The sequence below is a fragment of the Lagenorhynchus albirostris genome, chromosome 11, assembly GCF_949774975.1.
Source record: "Lagenorhynchus albirostris chromosome 11, mLagAlb1.1, whole genome shotgun sequence".
Taxonomy (NCBI): domain Eukaryota; kingdom Metazoa; phylum Chordata; class Mammalia; order Artiodactyla; family Delphinidae; genus Lagenorhynchus; species Lagenorhynchus albirostris.
In genome coordinates, this window is record NC_083105.1 from 38,935,395 (window position 1) to 38,956,685 (window position 21,291).

The 21,291-nt window shown below is 36.8% G+C and overlaps 1 protein-coding gene across 3 annotated transcripts in view; it reads left to right on the forward strand.

Moving 5' to 3' along the window:
• Positions 1-21,291, forward strand: part of PPP1R12A (protein phosphatase 1 regulatory subunit 12A) — a 149,590-nt gene that overhangs the window by 58,676 nt on the left and 69,623 nt on the right. For all 3 annotated transcript variants that reach the window (XM_060165131.1, XM_060165132.1, XM_060165133.1), the window contains exon 3: positions 17,980-18,098. In XM_060165131.1, coding sequence (XP_060021114.1) covers positions 17,980-18,098 — 119 coding nt within the window. The remainder of the gene's footprint in view (positions 1-17,979; positions 18,099-21,291) is intronic.

Here is a 21,291-nt window from a genome sequence, read left to right on the forward strand (position 1 = left end):
ATCAAATTATTTTTTCTTGTTGCTGTGTATCCAGCACCATAAACATTTTTATTGTCTATCTGCTCGCATCAAAGCTTATCAGCTAATAAATATTGAATAAATATGGTAGTCCTACTCTGTGAATCTCTCTTAGTAAGTCTTCATAGTTTTATTTCTTTGTACATTTCATGCACACATACACTGCCCGCCCCCCCCCCAGCCCCCATGTGTATTGGAGATACAGTATACCAGTTTAAAGGAGAGGCAGTGTTCGGTGAAATGAAAAGTGCTCTGGGAATCAGAAAATCTGAGCTATTTGACTCTAACACTGACTGCGCTACACCTTTTGATAATTTGTTTCCTCTTTCTGGGCTTTGATTTCTTTATGTGTAAAATGAAGGATTCTTTTTGCCATTGTAAATCAACAGTGGTTATTCATAATTTTAATTGTGGTTCTCTTTATTCCTTTCTGTTCTTTTCATGCTCAACAAAGGGCTTGGATTTCATCTTCATAGAAAAAAATAGCTAAGGTGCATTTATCTTCAGCTGTCCTTAAATATTTGGTACTTAGGTTCTTAAGTCAACTAATGTGGATTATGAAGGCTTCCTCAACCACTCTCAAGGGGTATGACCTTGGGCAAGTTGCTTAACTTTTATAATTGTCAGCTTTCTCCTCTGTAGAATGGGAATAATATTTTCTAGGTTTGTTGTGAGGGTTAACTGAGATAACCCACCAAGTATAGTTCCTGGCACATAGGAAATACTCAGTATGTATTAACTTTTGACCATTATCTCTTTTATCTTTTTGGGAAAATGAAAACCCGGCTTCTTTCTTCAGATGTGTAATCCTGTGTTTCCTTTTTAATTCATACTTCTGAGTTTGAAAAGACAGTAATAATTGTCCTGAATAATTGCCTCTTGTAGACTTGATTAACAACCCATTGTGTCAGTTGGGATGATTTTAGATGCAGTAACAGTATCAAACTTAAACTGACGTAAAGAGAAAGCGTACTTGTTGTACAGGATAATACATAGTTTAGAGGAAGGGCATTAAGCTGCTCAGCGCTGTCATCAGGGCTTGGAGTCTTCAGGTGTTTTCTTCTGCCTTTCCCAAATATAGACTTTATTCTTAGCCTTGTTCCCTCCTGGTTACAAGATGTTTGCCACAACTCCTGAATTGTGTTTTTACATATGCACATCCAAGAGCAAAATAAAAAGTGGTTGGGGAGTGGAAAGTATCTTCTCCATATTCTGTGACTGTCAAGGAGGGAAACCTTCCCTAGAGAGCCCTCTGACTATAGCAGATTTCCCCTTAAGGGACTTATGTTGGCCTGGGCTTGGTAATTTGCCCATGTCTTTGCTGGGAGAAGCAAGTATCTGGCATATTCAGTTTTTTTAATGCCAGAAAATAAGTGTGAGGAGGGTTGGGCAGTCTGCTGCAGGTGTTAATAGTTTCAGTAGAGTAACTACAACTTTTCTTCTTTTTGGAAGGTGGGATACGGAATATGTGTTTCATAGGACTTATACAAACAAAAATGACCTATTTTGACCAAGGTTGACTATAGTTTTGCTGATCTAACTACCTTTATATAGGCATTTATGGCATTAATGGCTGTGGTATAACTGAAGTATAATTGACCCTTGAACAACACAGGTTTGAACTGCGTGGTTCCACTTATACATGGATTTTTTTGAACAGTAAATACTTCGGTACTACGTGATCTGCAGTTGGTTGAATCCGCTGTTGTGGAACCAGGAATACTGAGGAACCACAGGTACAGGGGGTCTGCTTATGTGGAGGGCCAACTATAAGTTATTCACAGATTTTTAACTGCAGGGAAAGTCAGCACCCCTGACCCTCATGTTGCTCAAGGGTCAACTATATTTAAATTTATAGTTTTTTTGAACAAAATTAAAATTAAAAGAATGATGACTTTTCCTTTTTCGCTCTTTCTGCCCTCTGAGATTCTTTTTTTTAAATAATGATAATATTTTTATAAAAGACCGTTCAACTCTCGTATATACTGGGCTATTTGTTAGGTGATGATTGCCTGAAACCCTTCTAAATGCATGATTATTTTCACCAGCATTATCTCTTTCAGTAATTAATTTCACTAATGAGTGAGAGAAGTTAATGAAATCCAAAATCCTAGTTTTCTTGGGTCTAGAAAACATATAGCATGGTGGCTTAAGAGATAGGGTGAAAGATACCTCCCAAATCAGAGCATTTATAGGGTAAAGGAAGGCCCTATTAATGACGTAGAGACAACAGTTATAAACCATGGGGTCACTCTGGTAAGTGATGTATTTGGAGTTAAAGTTGTTTGCAAATCCTGGTTCTGCCATTCTCTACCTTTGTGCCCTTGGCTGAGCTACTTAGCCTCTATGATTAATATTATTTATAAAATGGGAATGATCTGGCTTCTTCCTAGCTCTTGTTTCTCATATTGCTTTCTACATTTTTTACTCTGTCAATATAGACTACTTTCAGTTCCCCAGCATTCCCTGCTGGTTCATGTCATTGTGTCTTTGCTCATAGTGATTCATTTGCCTCATTTCTTTACTTGACCAGCTACTACCAGACTTCAGCAGCTTATGTTAGAATCACTTCTTCCAGAAACCCTTCTAATGTTCCTGGCTGATTCATCATCATCTCTAACATATCAGTTGTTTACATGCTTCTTTACCAACTACATTTTGCACAGAATAGTACTAATTCAACCCTATTGAACTGAGAGGTAAAACAAAACAGTGAAGCACAGATAGTTCACTATGAGGATTTGTGGATGATAAGGTAGGATACAGCGAGTTCTAAATTTTTGACCTCTATTGGAGACAGTAGAACAAAGAATGTGAGGTTGCAGTTTAGTTTCTAGACAATTAACAATTTCACATCTGGTCTCTAGCCTAGCAAAAGCCAAGTGAATAGATGAATGATAGCTCTTCATATTCTGGCTCAATTTTCTCACATTTTCACCAAAATAATTACTTTCAACATCTCCCTGCTATGAATAAGGTAGAAGTCTTAGGGAAAACCAAAAATAGAGATTGTTTAATAATGCCCCTTCACCAGAGTGGATTAGAGGAAGAATAAATGAAGTGAGTTTGGGGAGCATAGTGTTAATGGTCAGTATATGCATTGTTTTACTATTTACTGATGGGTCAGATATTGAAATGTACGCATTAACATTATTCTCTTCCTTTGGGGTGCTGAATTGACAGTGTTACGCTCTGAATCATGTCCCCACAAAATTCATATGTTGAAGGCCTAAGCCCCAGAACCTTGGAATGTGACTGTATAGATGGAGATGATTAAATTAAAATGAGGCCCTTAGGGTGGGCCCTAATCCAATCTTACTGTATCTTTATAAGAGGAAATTTGGACACAAAAAGTGGCACCAGGGTCTTGCACACAGAGAGAAAAGACAATGTAAGGACACTGTTAGAAGGTGGCCATCTGTAAGCCAAGGAGAGAAGCCGCAGAAGAAACCAAACCTGCCAACACCCTGATCTTGGTCTTCCAGCCTCTAGAACTATGAGAAAATAAATTTCTATTGTTTAAGCCACTTTGTCTATGGTATTTTGTTATGGTAATACTAGCAAACTAATACAGGCAGTATAAAATTCTCACTGTCACATCAAGGTATTCTTCCCTAAAAGTTGTAGTTGAATGTCATTGGGCTATGGACTAGAAGTAAAATTGACATACTAGAACTATGACTTCTGGACATACTAGAATGATTATGGAGCCCAAGAAATTATGTATTCAATTTATTGTTCCAGTCTATAATGATTGGTTAATTATAACTCTAGCCATTAAGTATAACTGAATTATATATTTAAATTATGTGCAAAACATTGAAAACCAAGTCCTCTGACTTGGCTTTCAATAACCAAGAAATAATAACAAATAAAATAAAGAAATAATAGATAAAAGAATAATGAGATGAAGAAATAATTAGATGAAGACATAGGAGTTTTACGATGGCAGCATTTAAACTTTGTCTTTCTTTTTTATTAGCTGAAATATTTTTGTAAAGGAAACTGCCTCATATCTACTATTTGGTTACCCCTTGTACAAGTTTTATAGGAAAACAGGATATATTCTTTATTCTTTCCCTGCATATACTGATTTTTAAAATAATGAGTTGGTTTACTAGTTACCCTCAAAAAGGACTAATTGATTTTTTTGAGATCTAAATAACTTGAGCACATGCATTTAAACGTACTTGATGTATTTCAATCCATTGCAGTTATTGCCCTTATTGATTAGTAAATTGTACCATCTTTGGTCTACAAGAGTCTCTTCATGTTGGCTTCTAAGACCTTGGGACATGACCAAATAAAGTGATCTTTAAAAGCTTCCTTGCTCTTCAGTAGTATAAAAATGTTCCAGACTCATCTTTTATGTTTCCTGCCCTGGGTCTGGAATTGCCATTTCTCTAAGGAAACCTGTTCCTTGTAATGGGTGCTAGAAGTGCTCATTGCTGCTGCATTGATCATTCTTTCAAATTCAAATTCAGCATCAGGGTGTCTTTCTTTAACCTCTTCAATCTTATATCAATATTTCCTTTCTCCCCTACTTTGTTGCCAAGAACTGTAGAATTAAAATAACACATAATACTCATTTGCTTCATCATATATTACATATACATTAGATTGCTTATAACAGTACCACAATAATAATGATTACTGAAAGCAGTTTGAAGTTTGGGGTTTTGTTTTCGTTTTTTTGGCAGGGGTGAGGGGGGTGACATTTCTTTTTGTCCTTATGGTATCCCACTTGGAATATACCATCAAATTACTGTGTGTGCTGAAGTCACTTGGAATAATTCTTTCCTGTTTGGTTATGCCACTAACTAGATATACCATTAAGTTCACTGTTTAAGTTTGTTTTTTGTTTAGTTTAATTTTGTTTTATAATTTACATAAAATACCAGGTTCTAACAGCAGTCCCTACTCTACCACCCTATTTCCTATGGGTAACATTTTTAAATTTTATATTTTATCCCAGTTTGTGTTTTAATATAAGTATTATTCCCTCTTTGCAGATAAATGAAAGACTATCATACACTATTTCTCCAGTTTTCTTTTTTCACTTAACAGTCTATCCTGGAGACCACTATATAGTGGGTTATAGAGCTATTTCTCATTGTTCTCTTCAGGTGTAGTATTTAGTACTCTATTGTGCAGTGTCATTGTAGTTTATTCAGCTTGTCCTTCTTGATGGACCAGTGAATGTTATTTATTTGAATGACTGTAACTTTAGCCTTGGCATTGTCTTTATTTTTCACATAAACAAAAATTCCTATGACTTATAAGAATAAAAAAAAATTTTGTATTTGAATAATAAAACTTAAATGATTTGTTTTATTAACACTTTGGTTATTGATGTGGTTATAATCTCTTTTGTCTCTTTTTAATTTTGTCACTACATTTCTTTTTTAGCCTTCTGCCACAGATGTTTAAGGAATGCTTTTATCTTGAGTGGCTTTAGTGTTTGTATTAAACTTTTTCAATAGCAGAGAAAATTAGCCCTGTGTTAGGCTAGTGTTATGTAGTTTTATAGTATATAGAATGGAATGTTGATTAATTAGTACATTTAACATATTTTTCTTCACGTTTGGAGTAGTTTTGAAGACATTGCTGAAGATTTCATATCATTATAATATACTGGTAGTGACATTCAGTGACATCTTCATGGTCTTATTTACAGCATGGAAAAAGTTTCATTAGCTTTGTTATTTGATCATTAAAGAATCAGCTATTTAAGGATATAATTTTTTAAAATATTTGTGGTGGCTTATTTATGGCATGGCTTTTCTTCTTCGCTATAACCTTTATTTCATAAACATACAACAGAATCCTCAAGATTTCTCTTGGCTTATCCTTTAGAATATATCCAGTATCTAACTGTTTCGTCACCTCTTTCATTTCTCCCTGATCCTGGACACTGTTCTTCACTGAAATTATTGCAGTTGGAATCATTCTAACCATAACCATCCTCTTCCCCCCATCTGTTTTCTGCACAGCAGCCAGAATGATCCTTTTAAAGTATTGCAAGTGGAATAACATCACATTTTAATTCAAAGCCCTTCACCCTCCAGTGGGTTTATAATGCATTTAGAAACCAGAGTTTTGGTGGCCTACAGGCTATGGTTTGACCCTCTGTTACCTCTCTGATGTCATTTTCTCCACGTTCTCCAGGCTGTCTTTGTTAGCCAAACTGGTCCCCTTGCTGAGCCGTTAAACAAACTAAGCATCTTGCTTCATAGTCTGCACCTGCTGATTCCTCTGCCTGGAATTCAATAATGTTGTTATTTTTGGTAAAAGAATCAGAAATTCCTACCAATTTAAGAACTATATAAATTGCACCACCATGCCTATGAGAAACGTTACAATATTCCTAATATCAAGCTCAGAAATGAGACAACTCTATTTTAATCTTAACTCTGCTAATTAATTGCTATTAACTTTAGACAAATTACCAGCTTCTCTGAACCTCTGTTTCCTCATCTTTAAAATAGGAATGTTAACGCTTATCCCTATTCTATAAGATTATTGTGAAGATTAGATGAGATAGTGTTTATAAGACACTTGGCACAATCTATGGCATATATTTAGTTATCAGTAAAGTTAGCTGAATTAGTTGTTGTTATTCATAATTCTATCTTTGGTCACTACTTTTAGTGAAAAATAGCTAAGCTCTTGGTTCTCCTGGATTATTTAATAAAGTAAACTATCATCTGATCATTTGGTCTTAGAGCAGACCTAGCTAGATGAGAGGAGCAGGAGAGAGTGAAGTAGTCATTTGTCCTATTTACTTTGATATGTGGGTATTTGAGCACCAAGAAGAGTTGGCAAATCCATGCATTTCGGTTATTTACATATTTCTTGTCAAGAATGATACATAGTTAGTGTAAAGCAGACTATGTGTTTTGGGTTTTTTTTTTGTTTTTTTTTTTGCAGTACGCGGGCCTCTCACTGTTGTGGCCTCTCCCGTTGCGGAGCACAGGATCCGGACGCGCAGGCTCAGCGGCCATGGCTCATGGGCCCAGCCGCTCCGCGGCATGTGGGATCTTCCCAGACCGGGGCACAAACCCGTGTCCCCTGCATTGGCAGGCGGACTCTCAACCACTGCGCCACCAGGGAAGCCCCCTGGAGTCGTCGTTTTTTGAGGAGAGGAGTGTTAGTGGTATATGGAGAGAGTAACTGATAAGACAGGAAGAGGGAACTGAGACTACAGCACAGAGGAATTTGTATGCCTTGCTAACTGACCTTTAGTGGTGATGCGTTTTTAGGAACATGATGATCCTTCTCTGTATTTTAAGAAGACAATTCTTGACTGATTAGGGAGTTTGAACAGATTAGGGATTAGGGAGTTAGAGACAGGGCAGTGGCAGTGAGCTTGGAAGTGGGGCAGATCTGAAAGAAATTTGGAAAATAAAATTAATAAGGCTTGGTGTGATTCACTGGATCTAGATAGTAAGGTGGGAGGAAAAATCAAAGGTAGTTATAATGCTGATAATAGCTAGCATTTATTGAGTGCTTACTGTGTGCCAGTCACTGCTCTGAGTCCTTTAATATACACTGCTCTAAGTCCATAATTTTGGTCATCCTAACAATTACATGAAAATATATTGCTGCCACCACCCCACAGGCCCAGATGCACAATTCCAAACCCTCAAAATTCTGAAAAATGACAAAATAAATTGTAAGTTTGGTGTAGGCTCATTTGGCAACTCACCATGACTTGAACTGATACGAGGCTATTTATAGTCTTTGTTTCTCCCCCACTTAACTTATTTTTTGCAAAAATATTAACATGTTTGGTTATGGAGTACTGCCTCAGACTCAATAAGGGTGTTGCATAATCTACAATATTATATTTCTAAAATATGAAAAGTTTTGAGGGCTTCCCTGGAGGCGCAGTGGTTAGTAATCCACCTGCCGGTGCAGGGGACACAGGTTCGAGCCCTGGTCTGGGAAGATCCCACATGCCATGGAGCAACTAAGCCCATGAGCCACAACTACTGAGCCTGCGCTCTAGAGCCCGTGTGCCACAACTACTGAAGCCAACGTGCCTAGAGCCTGTGCTCCGCAACAAGAGAAGCCACTGCAGTGAGAAGCCCATGCACTGCAATGAAGAGTAGCCCCCGCCCGCCACAACTAGAGAAAGCCCGCGCACAGCAACGAAGACCCAATGCAGCAATAAATAAATATTTACTTATTTCTTTATTTATTTTAAAAAAAGAAAAGTTTTGAAATTTGGATTTGGATGAGTGATGGTTGGCCCGTATTATAATTCTTATTTTATAGATGAGGAAACTGAGTCATAGAGAGAAATCACACGATAATTGGCAGAGCTAGGATTTGAACCTAGACAGTCTAACTTGTCAAGTCTGCACTTTAAGACACTACACCATTCTACCTCCCTTTCTAGCCTTTGTAATTGGGAAAATGATGCCCTTTAACTTTAGTATTGAAGAATTAAAGAGCAAGATTGAGGGAAGCAGAGGAGATTCGAGTGTAGTGGAATGTGAATTTAAATAAGCCTAGTTTGAGTTGCCAATTAAAAAGGTGCAATAGGAAGCCAGGACTTCTTTGGGTATGTTTATAATGCGTAAACTGAATTTCATCAAATCTAAGATGCCATCGTCATAACACATTGTCATTATTTTATGTACCAATTTAAAAGGTTAAAAAAAAACCTGTAATACAGTGTGTATGGTTTTTTGTTTTTAAGCACCTTGGGGTTTTTTTTCCCCACACACACAGTATCATTCTTTATCTAATTGTAGTGTCTTGGATGCAGCATTGCTTAAGAATGTTTTATTGTTGCCTTTGGGATTTTCTTCTAAGCCACTGATAGCATTCTGCAAGTGTTGTTGGTGGTGCTTTCTTGATCTTACTACAAGGTATCAGCAAAAAGTTTCAGACACCATCCAGGAAGACATTTTAAGTAACAGTTAAGCTCAGTAAATAAGGTATCAAAGGTATGAATGCACATCAATCAGTTGAAGTTGAAAACAATATGAATAGCTGTGACTGGGGTTACATGAAGACAGATGATGACAACCATGTCGTGGCCATTGTCCATTGCTGAGACATCATTGATTGTAAGGTCAATAGATTGTAGAAGATTTCAGCAATATTAAAATTTGGGGAAAATGTATATCTTAGAATTATTACACAATGAGTAGGATTTTTGCCTCTGGGAATTGGGAGATACAGTAATAAAGTAAGACAGTACTGCATGTAATTGATTTTAATAAATAAATATGCATTTTCAGGAGTTAGTGCATGGTCAAAGAAGTATAGTCACTGCTCTGAGGAATAATTAAGAGAAATAAGAAATGCTGAAGACAGAACCTACAGAATTTCCTGTATTTAAAGGTGGTTTTGCAAAGAGAAGAGAGGAATTTAAATCCTTCTGCACATTTTGAATTTGTTTTTGTGTTTTGTTTTGTTTTGATAATCTGGGTGCCTAGATAACTGGAAAATAGAGCCCACTTTCACAGATAGATTCATTTCTCTCACACACAATAGCCTGGTCTTTGCTATCGGCATAATTAATTGTATCTGTAGCATAATTGTGAAACCACATGTCAGAAATTTAGCACAGTATTTGGCAAGGTACATTAGTCCATGTTACTGGACTAGTAACAGGGTTTATGTATAAAAATAATACTTCTACCTGTGAGATTTTGACAAAATGAAATTTTTTTAAAGGTTAAAATTGGTAATGTTATAAACATTATAATTTCCTGACAATTAAAAATGAGAATTTCTGCTTCTTGGAAAATAGAATAGATATGTTTTTCCCGTTTTTCCTCCTGCTGAATACAACTAAAAACCCTGAACATGATATATAAAATATACAAAGACTCTATAAGATAGAGAGAAGACAGAACAGCTACGGATCTCAGGATCCAAAGAATGACAGGAGTAAGTTTCTGGCTTTTCTCTTTGCCTCAGATATACCACACTTGGAACTGAGGAAGCTGATAACCCAGAAGCACCAATGGCCCCACACTGCCCCCCAAAAAAAGCCCCAACAAAACCCTAACCTCTTTAGCCAAATACTAGGAGAGGGGCACCCTAAAACCTTAAAAAAAAAACTACTCCAGCCAAACACTGCAGAAAAAAACCATGGTCCCACCCATACCCTCACTAGCAAAGGCCAGGTAGGGAGCATAGACTTCCAACATTACCAGGCTATCATGAGGTATCCTAGCACCTCTACTGTCATGATGTCAGATTAGGCCAGATACAGAACCTGCCGAGATTTTCATCCCCATCGGATAGTTAACTAGCCCTACCCTAACTGGCACTGGAGACCACGTGGGAAGCCTGGACTTACACCCCCACCTGGCAGTAAAAAGGAGCTCCTACTCCTCCCCACTGGGGTGGAGTCAGAAGAGGCCTGGTAGAGAGTAAATACTTTCACCACCACCCATCAGTAAAGAGGCCTAACTCTTTCTCCCCTTATGGTGTCAGTGGAGGCCACATAGGGTGTAGTAGTGAGGCACCCATAGCCTCCTTAGCCAGGGAGGTATCAGTGAAGGCTTGGTGAGGAGTCAGAAGTAACAAGGAGCTGTTCCATCGCCAGTGTCAATGGTGGCTGAGTGGGGAACCTGAACTTCTTTCTACCCCTACCTTGTAATAATGAGATGGCATCTCCCCATCTTTTCTGCTAGAGCAGGGCCAAATATAGTCAGCTAACATAGAAGATTTAAGCACAATCTAGAGTCTCATATAATATACCCAGAGTGTTCCAATTTCAATTGAAAATCAGTTGTCATACCAAGGAACATCTCAAATTGAATGAAAAAGACAATAGGGGGCTTCCCTGGTGGTGCAGTGGTTGAGAGTCTGCCTGCCGATGCAGGGGACATGGGTTCGTGCCCTGGTCCGGGAGGATCCCACATGCCGCGGAGCGGCTGGGCCCGTGAGCCATGGCCGCTGAGCCTGCGCGTCCAGATCTTGTGCTCCGCAACGGGAGAGGCCACAACAGTGAGAGGCCCGCGTACTGCAAAAAAAAAAAAAAAAGACAATAGGGACCAGCGTTAAGATTACAGAGATATTAATCTTAAAATTATTTGACAGAGATTATAGAGTGGCTATCACAGAAATGCTTCAACAACCAATTACAAGTATGCTTCAAACAAATGAAAAAAAGTCTCAGCCAAAAAAAGTCTGCAAAGAAATAGAAGATATGAAGGGGAACCAAATGGGAATTTTGGAACTGAAAAATCCAGTAACCGAAATAAATAGCAGATAGACTCAGCAGCAGAATGGAGGGGATGGAAGAAAGAATTGGTGAACTGAAAAACAGAACAACAGAAATTACCAAATCTGGGCAACAGAGAGAAAATAGACTAAAATAAAATGAACAGAGCCTCAGGGGCCTGTGGGAGTATACCAGAGAGCTAACATTTTTGCCATTGGAGTCCCAGAAGAAGAGAAAGAGTGCATGGCTGGAAAAGTATTTAAAGAAGTAATAAATGATGGCTAAAAACTTACTCAAACTTGGCAAAAGATATAAACCTACAGATTCAAGAAGTTTAGCATATTCCAAACAGGATAAACCAAAGCAGTTCTGAAAACAAAAGACAAAGTAAAAATCTTGAAGGCAATGAGAAAGGAACTACTATAACATTGGGGCAGGGGGCATTGCATTAAAGCAGACTTCTCATCAGAAACATGGAGACCAGAAGGAAGTGGCACAACATTTGTCAGGTGCTGAAGGAAAGAACTGTTATTTTAAAGAAAACTTTCAAAAGTTCCAGGTCAGAACTTTTGTTTGGATTCTTACTGTTATAGTTACTTTCAGCTGTTTTTTATTGTGATATAGAACTTCAAATATGAAATAGGAAAGTGCATTCCCACTAAAGATGCATAAGGTTATTTACACTGATTTTATGTTGCTCAGAGGTTTCCAAAAGAAAATAGCATTTATTTACTTATTTATTTTAATATATATTTTAATATATTTAATTAATTTATTTATTTTTGGCTGGGTTGGGTCTTTGTTGCTGCATGTGGGCTTTCTCTAGTTGTGGCAAGTGGGGCTACTCTTTGTTGCGGTACGCAAGCTTCTCATTACGGTGGCTTCTCTTGTTGCGGAGCACGGGCTGTGTAGGCGTGTGGGCTTCAGTAGTTATGGCACGCAGGCTAAGTAGTTGTGGCTCATGGGCTCTAGGGTACAGGCTCAGTAGTTGTGGCACACGGGCTTAGTTGCGCCGCGGCATGTGGGATATTCCTGGACCAGGGATCAAACCTGTGTCCCCTGCATTGGCAGGCAGATTCTTAACCACTGTGCCACCAAGGAAGTCTGCATTTATTTTTGAAGTTAATAGTACAATGTTCTCTTACCCATCTTTGAAAAGTTCAGGTAGCTTAGTTTTCATAATTTCTGTCTCATTGGATGGCTTTGAGTAATTCATTTGAATTTTCAAGAAACAACTATTTCAGTGGTTTTCTGACTTTGTGGGTTTTTTTTTAATTGTGGTAAAAACATGATATTAAATATATCATCTTGGCCATTTTAAAGTGTATGGTTTAATAGTGTTAAGCATATTCACATTTTTTTGCGGCAGATCTCTAGGATTTTTCATCTTGTGATACTAAAACTACCTGGTAAACACTAATTTCCCCTCCCCACTCCCCTAGCCCTTGGTAACCACCTTTCTATTTGCTGTTTTTATGATTTTGACAACTTCAGACACTTCATATGAGTGGAATCATATAGCATTTGGCCTTTTGTGACTGGCTTATTTTGCTTGCCATAATGGCCTTGAGATTCACCTGTATGACAGAACTTCTTTTTTAAGGCTGCACTGACGTTTCGAATTTTAAAAATTCATGTATTGAATACATGAAAAATCCATGTATTGGTTAAAACAACTTCTTGATACTAGTTTTTCTACAGTAAATAAAACAATGTACATTAAGTTTGAACACTAAATATATTCAGCTCTTGCTGATGAAATTTCTTTGTCTCTTTGATTACTATGTTCTCATTAACTTCTAATTTAAAGACAAGGGCTTTAATTAAAACATCAAATTTTTAAAATGAACTATTTCTCCTTCTCAATCTCTTCTGTGGTTTGGCTTTTGACAAAATTCAGAATCCAAGATAATTATGAGACTGTCAAATTTGTCTGCTGAATTCAGTTAACATTGAATCATTCTAACCCAGATAGAATCCTATCCATCTAATATACCACATCCAAGTTGCACCCGATAATTTGGTTAACAAGTTTTACACCTTTTATTAGATTTTTAAATTCACACATATGCAAATAATTTTGTAGAAATCCATTTGGATCATGTCTTGAATTTGAGGTTTATTAATTATCCAAAATTATTTATTGACTCCAAGCTGTAGGTTATTATAAATCTCAGTAAACCTAGCAGTTTACCATTTTTCACTTCAGTAATTTATAAAGATTTTCATCATTCAATAGGTGGCATCTCCTATGTTGACCTCTTTTGTATTGCTTAAGGACATCATTAACCATTGTTAAGCAAATAAAAGCCTGCCCTTTTTTTTTTAAACCCTGAAGCATTCAAAAAAGTTACCCATCTGAAAAACAGCCTAATATTCTGACTTTCAGTTTGGGACTCCTGTGTGAAATCTTCATAGTTTTTTATTTTTCCCCCCCAAGAAATCTTACAGTAAATATAGTGTATTTTTCCTAATCAGCAGTCCCATGAGCTGCTTTTAATACCCCAGCCGTTTTTGTTCTGAAGGAAATCTGACCATCTGTTTTCAGTATCTCCAAGGGTCCCACAAAGTGAGTTTCTGGTATTCCAGATAGCCTGTATTTTGTTTCACATTATCTTAAATATTGCTTTCTAAGTGTGATGATTTTGCATGATGTGATAACAGATAGAATTTAATTTTATTTTTAGACATTAACTCATTTAAACATAACACAGCCCTGTAAGTTACCTATAAGCTAGGTTTCAAATGTTTTTAAGTTAATGAATATCACACAGCTGTCAAGAAACAGAGGTGGGAACAAAACCCAAAGTCTGCAGAATTTAAATGTTTATGCTTTTTTTCACCCAACCAATCTTTGAATGGCTTTTTGAGATTATTCATGGTAAATAAGAATTAATGCCATGGGGTTTTATTTATTTATTTTATTTACATTTGCAAATAATAGTTCTTGAGTCATGGAGAGGTTTGTGAATTGTATGCATACATATTTATACCTAAACTTTTGGCTCAGAGATTGCTCCAGGCCCTACTTCCTGCCCACAGTTTTCCGAACTTTACTCTTGTTAGTTTCTCTTAACATCCTTCCTGTTTATATAAATTTTGGATTGTCTCATTTTGGCTTTGACCTGTTATTTCCTTGAGACTCTGCTTCCCTCTGCTAGCACTGCAGCCACTCTGAGGTCTTCCTTTTATTCTGTCTTTACATCCTGTGAATGATTTCTAATACCTAAGCAAAATATACGTGGTTTTATGTAAATATCTCTGATTGTTTGAGATTTTGCCTAGCAGGATACGTACATATTCCCCTGGAGCATAGCACAGGTTCTACTCCAATAATATCTTATTTTTTTTTGGCTCCAGATTCATTTATTTACTTATTTGTAGTATATAAATGTTCTTCATTAGTTTTATATTACATTTTTTAAAACTGTGAAACAGAAGAAGTTTCTTCAATTCAAATATGACTTCTGTTTGTAGAAGTCCCCGTGAAGATCATAAAAATTGTTTTGCACAAGGAGAAATGTTTATAACATATTATTAATTGTAAAAATACCAGGCTACAAAATGGCATGGTAGCCATTTTTGTGGTCTAATATACATACACAAAATAAACTTGCTGCAGAAAACCAGGATAACAAAAAAATCCCCCCCCCCACGAAAACCCCAGCTAATACAAATCCCTCCTAATGTGGGACTTCCCTGGTGGTCCAGTGGTTAAGACTTTACAGTTCCACTGCAGGTGACGCGGGTTTGATCCCTGGTCCGGGAACTGAGATCCTACATGCCGCACAGTGCGGCTAAAAAATAAAATTAAAAAAATTAAAAAAGCAAATTCCTCCTAATGCTACCTCTGTTAACTTTATAGTGTATATTCTTTCCTTTTTCTATCTTTCTCTTTCTATGTGTGTGTGTCTTGTAAAAGTTAAATCTCCACACAGATATCAATAGCTAGTCGGTAAAGTCCTTCTTAAAGCAAAAGATTGACAGACCTGACTTCATACAACCTTTAAATTTCATTCAAATACAAAATGCTGTAAGAAAAGGTTTGCTTTTTTTTTTAATGTGGTGACAATATGGAAAAAATATTTGCAGCACATCTATTTGTCAGAAGGAGGGAATAACTTATTTTTTTGTGTATCATTTATTAGTACCACCGTCCATCTATCACAGACAAGTCAAGAACTTCAGTGTATCATAGACACCTTCCTCGCCCTCGCTTCTCATATCCAGCTGATCTCTAGTTTCTCCTAGATATCTCTGGAATTTATCCATTTCCTCCATCAAATTCAAGCTTCCAACATAATTTTTGTCTACTGCTGCAGTAGCTCATTAGCTGGTCTGACTACTTTCATTCTTTCTCCATTCTCATTTATTTTCCATACTTCACAAAAGTGATCTCTTTGAAACACATAGTTGATCATTTACAGATCGTACAAAATAAACATTCACTGACTTTGGGGTGTACCTGACATATTATATAGAGATTGATTCTTTCATTTACTCTCAGGAGAATGAACCAAACCCTTGTCTAGCCATACACACTTCCTGTCACAGGTTTTTGGTGCCTTTTGCTCTCTCTCCTGGAACATACTCTCCTTCCATCGTGTTTGCTAGTACCTATATATTGTTCAGAGAATCCTTTTCTGACCTTACTAAATCAAATTATTCTGTTATTCACTTGTAGACATAACTCACTGTTATAAGATATCAAAGTTTTACATGTATTTAGGGAATTAATCTAGCTCTCTTTCTAGATTATAAGATCTTTGAGGGGAAGATCTGCATTTGTTTTTGCTTACTATTATATGCCTGACATGTAACATAGTGGTAGATACATAGTAGACACCTGTCTCAGTCAGCTTTGGCTGCTGTAAGAAAATGCCGTAAACTGGGATGCTTAAACAACAGACATTTGTTTCTCACAGTTCTGGAGACTAGACAGTTCAAGATCAAGGTGCTGGCTAATTCTGTGTCTGGTGAGGGCTCTTTTCCTGACTTGCAGATGGCTGCCATCTTGCTGTGCCCTCCATGCAGAGAGACAGTGAGCTCTACTCTCTTCCTCTTTAAAAACATTAATCCCATCATGGGTTCTCCAACCTCTACCTCATCTATACCTAATTACCTCCCCAAAACCCTACCTCCTAATAGCATCATATTGGTGGTTTGGGGTTTCAACATGAATTTTGGAGGAGCACAAAACCATTCAATCTGTAACAACACCCCATAAGTATTTGTTGAGTTAAGGCACACATTAGAAATACAAGCAAAAGAAGTAAATAAGAAGTTCACAAAAGGAGAAAATACAAATGCTAGTGAACATATCCAGATTTTTTTCAAATTCGTGTGTAATCAGGAAAGAAAACAATGATAAGATGCTGTATTCTCATCACGTTGAGAAAAATTTTAAAGATTGATAATGTCAAATGTCCATTTAAGAACACATCCATTAGGAGGATGGCATTAAATAAAAGTATGATCCAGCCATATTGTGGAATATTTTTCAGCTATTAGAAGGCAAGTGTTGCACTCCAGTACATTTAAAGTAATCCCATTAATTTTTGTTTTACAAAAAGAACCTCAAAAGTGACTATATATTTCTTTATAGACACACATATAAGTTCATAGCAAAGGTACCAGAAAGATATTTGCCATGCTGTTGATAGTGTTTATCTCTGGGGAGGGAACATGATAACAGAAGGAGAGATATAAGGGAGTTTTTTCTTTTTTTCTTCTTTTTTTAAAACTCTGAGGGCTTTTTGTCCTTCACTGTTTTGATAATGCGAATATTGTCATGTAGCCTGTAAAAAAATATGTATACAAATAAGAGTTAGATTGATTAGGAACATCGGAAAAAAGGGAGCCATTCTTTATATATAGAAAAGTAAAATCAGGGATGCCAAAAGAACATGGCTTAATCTGGAACTACAAACAGTTCCATATTGTTGGAGTCTGAAGTGTGATACAAGAAGGAAGAGGAATGAGGCTGAAAAGAAGACAAAACCACATCAGTAAGGGCCATGTAGGTGTGTTTTCTCCTAGCATGGACAACCATTCAAAGAATTTTAAGTTGGAAATTGACTCTGGTTGTGTTAAATAGATGATTCTGGGAGATGTGCAGTTGGCATAGTGAAAGAGATTCGCAACCATTTTGTATCCGGATCCCTTTGTCAGGTCTGATGAAGCCTGTGAATATGTTCTTAGTATTGTGTTTTGGATGCATAAAATAAAATACTGAGTACAAAGTATGTATGTGCTTCTTTAGTAACACATTAAATAAAAAGACTCAGTAGTTGGTCTAATAATTACCTTAATTTCAAAATAGTGATGAACATACACGGTATTTTAATATATCTGTATCAGCTGAATGACCTTCTGAATTATGCCCATGAGCCCAAAGTTAAGAACTATTGCTTATGGCATGAGACTGGGAGCATGAAGTTCAGTTAGGAAATTAGTCAATATGGAGATAATGAAAAATCTTAATGGAGACAGTCTGAAATAATTCTATGAAAGACTTTGTAATTATTTTAAAATAACATTTTTGTTTTAGTTAATGTGTGTACCTTATAGAAAAATTTTAGGAAATATAAAATTTTAAAAAGGAAAGAAAACATTTTTTATGGTAGTTTCTTAAAACTTAAATAATACCTATGCTATCCTTGGTTTTTATTGCTGCTCTTGCATAGGAGCTTGCCTCATTAGCTATGCATTCAGTCTTATTTTGATGATACCGTCATTGCTTAATTCTCTTTCCTTTAATTTTACAGGTTTTTGATTGGTCAGGGAGCACATGTAGGAGCTGTCAACAGTGAAGGAGACACACCTTTAGATATTGCTGAGGAGGAGGCAATGGAAGAGCTACTTCAAAATGAAGTTAATCGGCAAGGTAATGTAACCAACCTAGATGTAAAATATGTTTAAAACTGTTGTGTAAAGAACATGATACTTGACTTTTTCAATAAATGATTGTTGACATTGAAGGGCAATCTTAATTTGAGTGGAAAGAAAATCAGTTTACTTAACAGTATGTGAAGTAAGGTTCTACTTGAAAAAATATATGATTCTTAACTCTACGTCTTTTTAATGTTTTTAAAGTTGAAAGAAGTATCATGAGTAGTAGGGTAAGGCATAAAATTATCTGTCAATAAAAGCTTTGGAGAGAAGTAAAACAGGCAAAGGGGATAAGGAAGTGTACGGGGTGAATGAGACACATTGCAAACTTAAAGAGTGGTCAAGAAGTTGTCACTGATAAGGTGGTATTTAAGCTAAGGTCTTACTGGGGTGATGGAATGAATCATGTAGGTCTGGGGAAGGAACATTGCAAACAGAGGAACCAATGAATTCATGGATGGGAGGGTGCCTGGTGTTTTCAGAGAAGCAGCGAGTGTGACCAGTATGACTGAAGCAGGCAGAACAAGGAAGAGGCTGGAAGGAGACGAGGTCAGAGAAGTAGCAGTGGACCATATCACATAGGGCCTTGTGGTCTATTGGAAGGATTTTAGCTTTTAACCTGAGTGAAACAGTGAGCTAGAGGAGGGATTGAGATAGAGGAGTGACGTGATCTGACTTGCTTTAGAAAGGATCTCTGGGGCTATTGTGTTGAGAATAGATTATAGGAAGGGCAGAAGTAGGAGAATGGCAAGGGCAGGAGCAGGGTGGTAGTAGACAAAGTGATGAGAAAAGATTGGATTTTAGATATATTTTGAAGGTTTGGCCAAGAAGATTATTGAGTGATTAAAACTACAGTGTGTAAGAAAGAAGAAGGCAGGGAAGATTCTAAGATTTTGGTTTGAGCCACTAGATGGGTGAAGTTTTTATGAGAGGTGTGAATGTTGTGGGAAAAGTAAGTTTTGTAGGGAGAGTTCAGGAGTTCATTTTTCAGACATGTTAAGTTTGTTTTGCCTATTAGGTATCCAAGCAGTTGAATATGTCAACAGAGAGAGGTACAAGCTGGAGATAAATTTGGGAGATGTCAATTTATAGATGAGGAACGATTGCTTATGGGTAGAATTTCTTTCAGGAGTGATGAGTGTTCTAAAACTGTTTGTGATAGTGGTTGCACAGCTCTGCGAATTTACTAAAACCACTGAATTGTATACTTTAAATAATATGTGAATTATATCTCAATAAATATAAAGCTGTATTATACCGCAATTCCTCTTCTGGGCATATAACCAAAGAATTAAAAGGAAGGTTTCAAAGAGATTTTTGTACACCCATGTTTATAGCATTATTCACAATAACTAAAAGATGGAAGAAAACCAAGTGTTCATCAATGGATGAATGAATAAACAAAATGTAGTATATACTTAGAGAAAATGCTGCTCAGCATTAAGAAGGAAATTCTGACATATGCTACAGCCTGGATGAACCTTGAGAACATTATGCTATGTGAAGTAAGCCAGTCACAAAAAGGCAAATACTGTATGATTCCACTTACCATGAGGTACCTCAAGTACTCAAAATCATAGAGAAAGTGGAATGATGGTTGTCAGGAGCTAGGAGGAAGTGGGAATGGGGACTTGCATTTCAGTTTTGCAAAATGATAAGAGTTCTAGACATTGATTGAGCAACAGTGTAAATGTACTTAACGCTACTGAACTGTCTACTTAAAATGGTTATTAAGATAGTAAATTTTGTTATGCATATTTTATTACAACTTAAAAAACTAATATATATATATTATATATATATAATATACAACTTTAAAAAACTTATATATATATATATATATACACACACACACATATATATAAATTACTGTGTGATTTCCACTATATTATGTCTAGGCAGTGATTAAATGGGTATTATCAGAAGAGAACTGTGTTTTCCTAAGGTATGGGATATTGGTTCAGAAGGTTGACTCCAGCTGAAATGTGGTTCATCAGGAAATAAAAGCAGAGAAATAGAAGCTAAGTCAGTTCCTTGAAAAGAGATTTTTATTCCTTGGGATTAGGAAAATTCATAATGACTACCTGGTTGTTAAAAAAAAAAATCTTAGGCACTGAAACTGAAGAAATATTTAAATGCCTAAATAGAGTTGAGGCATTGTAACAAGTGGCTGAAGGTACCTGGAGCTCAGGAGAAACAAGGCACACATTAGGAAACTAGTCATAACTGGAACTTGGATAGATACACAGAAGAGCTTTTAACAGCTGTGTCCTAAGCAAGCAATTTTGGAGTAATGGGATCTTCAAGACTTGAAGAAGCTGGAAGAATGGGTATAAAGCATCAACCTGGATGAAGAGTCCCTTATCTGTCCAGCTTGCCCTGGTGAGTGCCCAGATAGATAGCAACAATATTGTTTAATAGTAGTTAGCAATTATTATGAACTGGGAAAGGGATGGATATGTACTGAAAACTTCTTGTCTTTAGTTTCCTTCTATATATAAAGGAAACTGTTAGCAAGGCTGATTTTAGTTGTAATGGTTCATTCAGTTTTGATTAAGGTGCCAGCATATGTTCTGAGTGCTGGGTATTTTTTTTTTAAGAGACACACTTTGTTCTTAAGGATTTCACGGTGTATAGAAGTGACAAGTATATAAACAGAGCCCCACAATGCAGTGTGCTATGTGCTAAAATATAGGTAGGAACAGAATGATGTGGGAGAACAGAAAAGCCTATGAGTAACTGTTTGCAGTAGTCCGGAAGGGTTTGAGAGATGACATTTGAGAGGGAATTTACTTGGCAAAGAAGGGGGGTAGTGGACAAAAAAGGCATGTGAGACAGGGGTATCAGCATGTGCAAAGAAAAGGAATTGGAGACATAGCATACGTGGAGAATTCATTAGAATTGGAATGGAGTAAAAAGTCAGGATGGAATTAGTATGAGGTTGAGGCTTGAGAAGATTAGGCTGGAGCCAGATGGTGGACATCTCTTTTGTAGGCATTAGACAGATGCAACAAAGATCCCCAAGCAGGAAATTAACCTGATTGGATTTGGTTTTTAGTAATAAAGCAGCTGATGGTATCTGGAGGATGCATTAGAGTGGGGGATACATGGTGGCATGCCTTTCTTGAAGAAGATTCTTCACTTAATCCAGGTGAAAGATGAAAAGCGGCAAAATGGTTACACTTAAG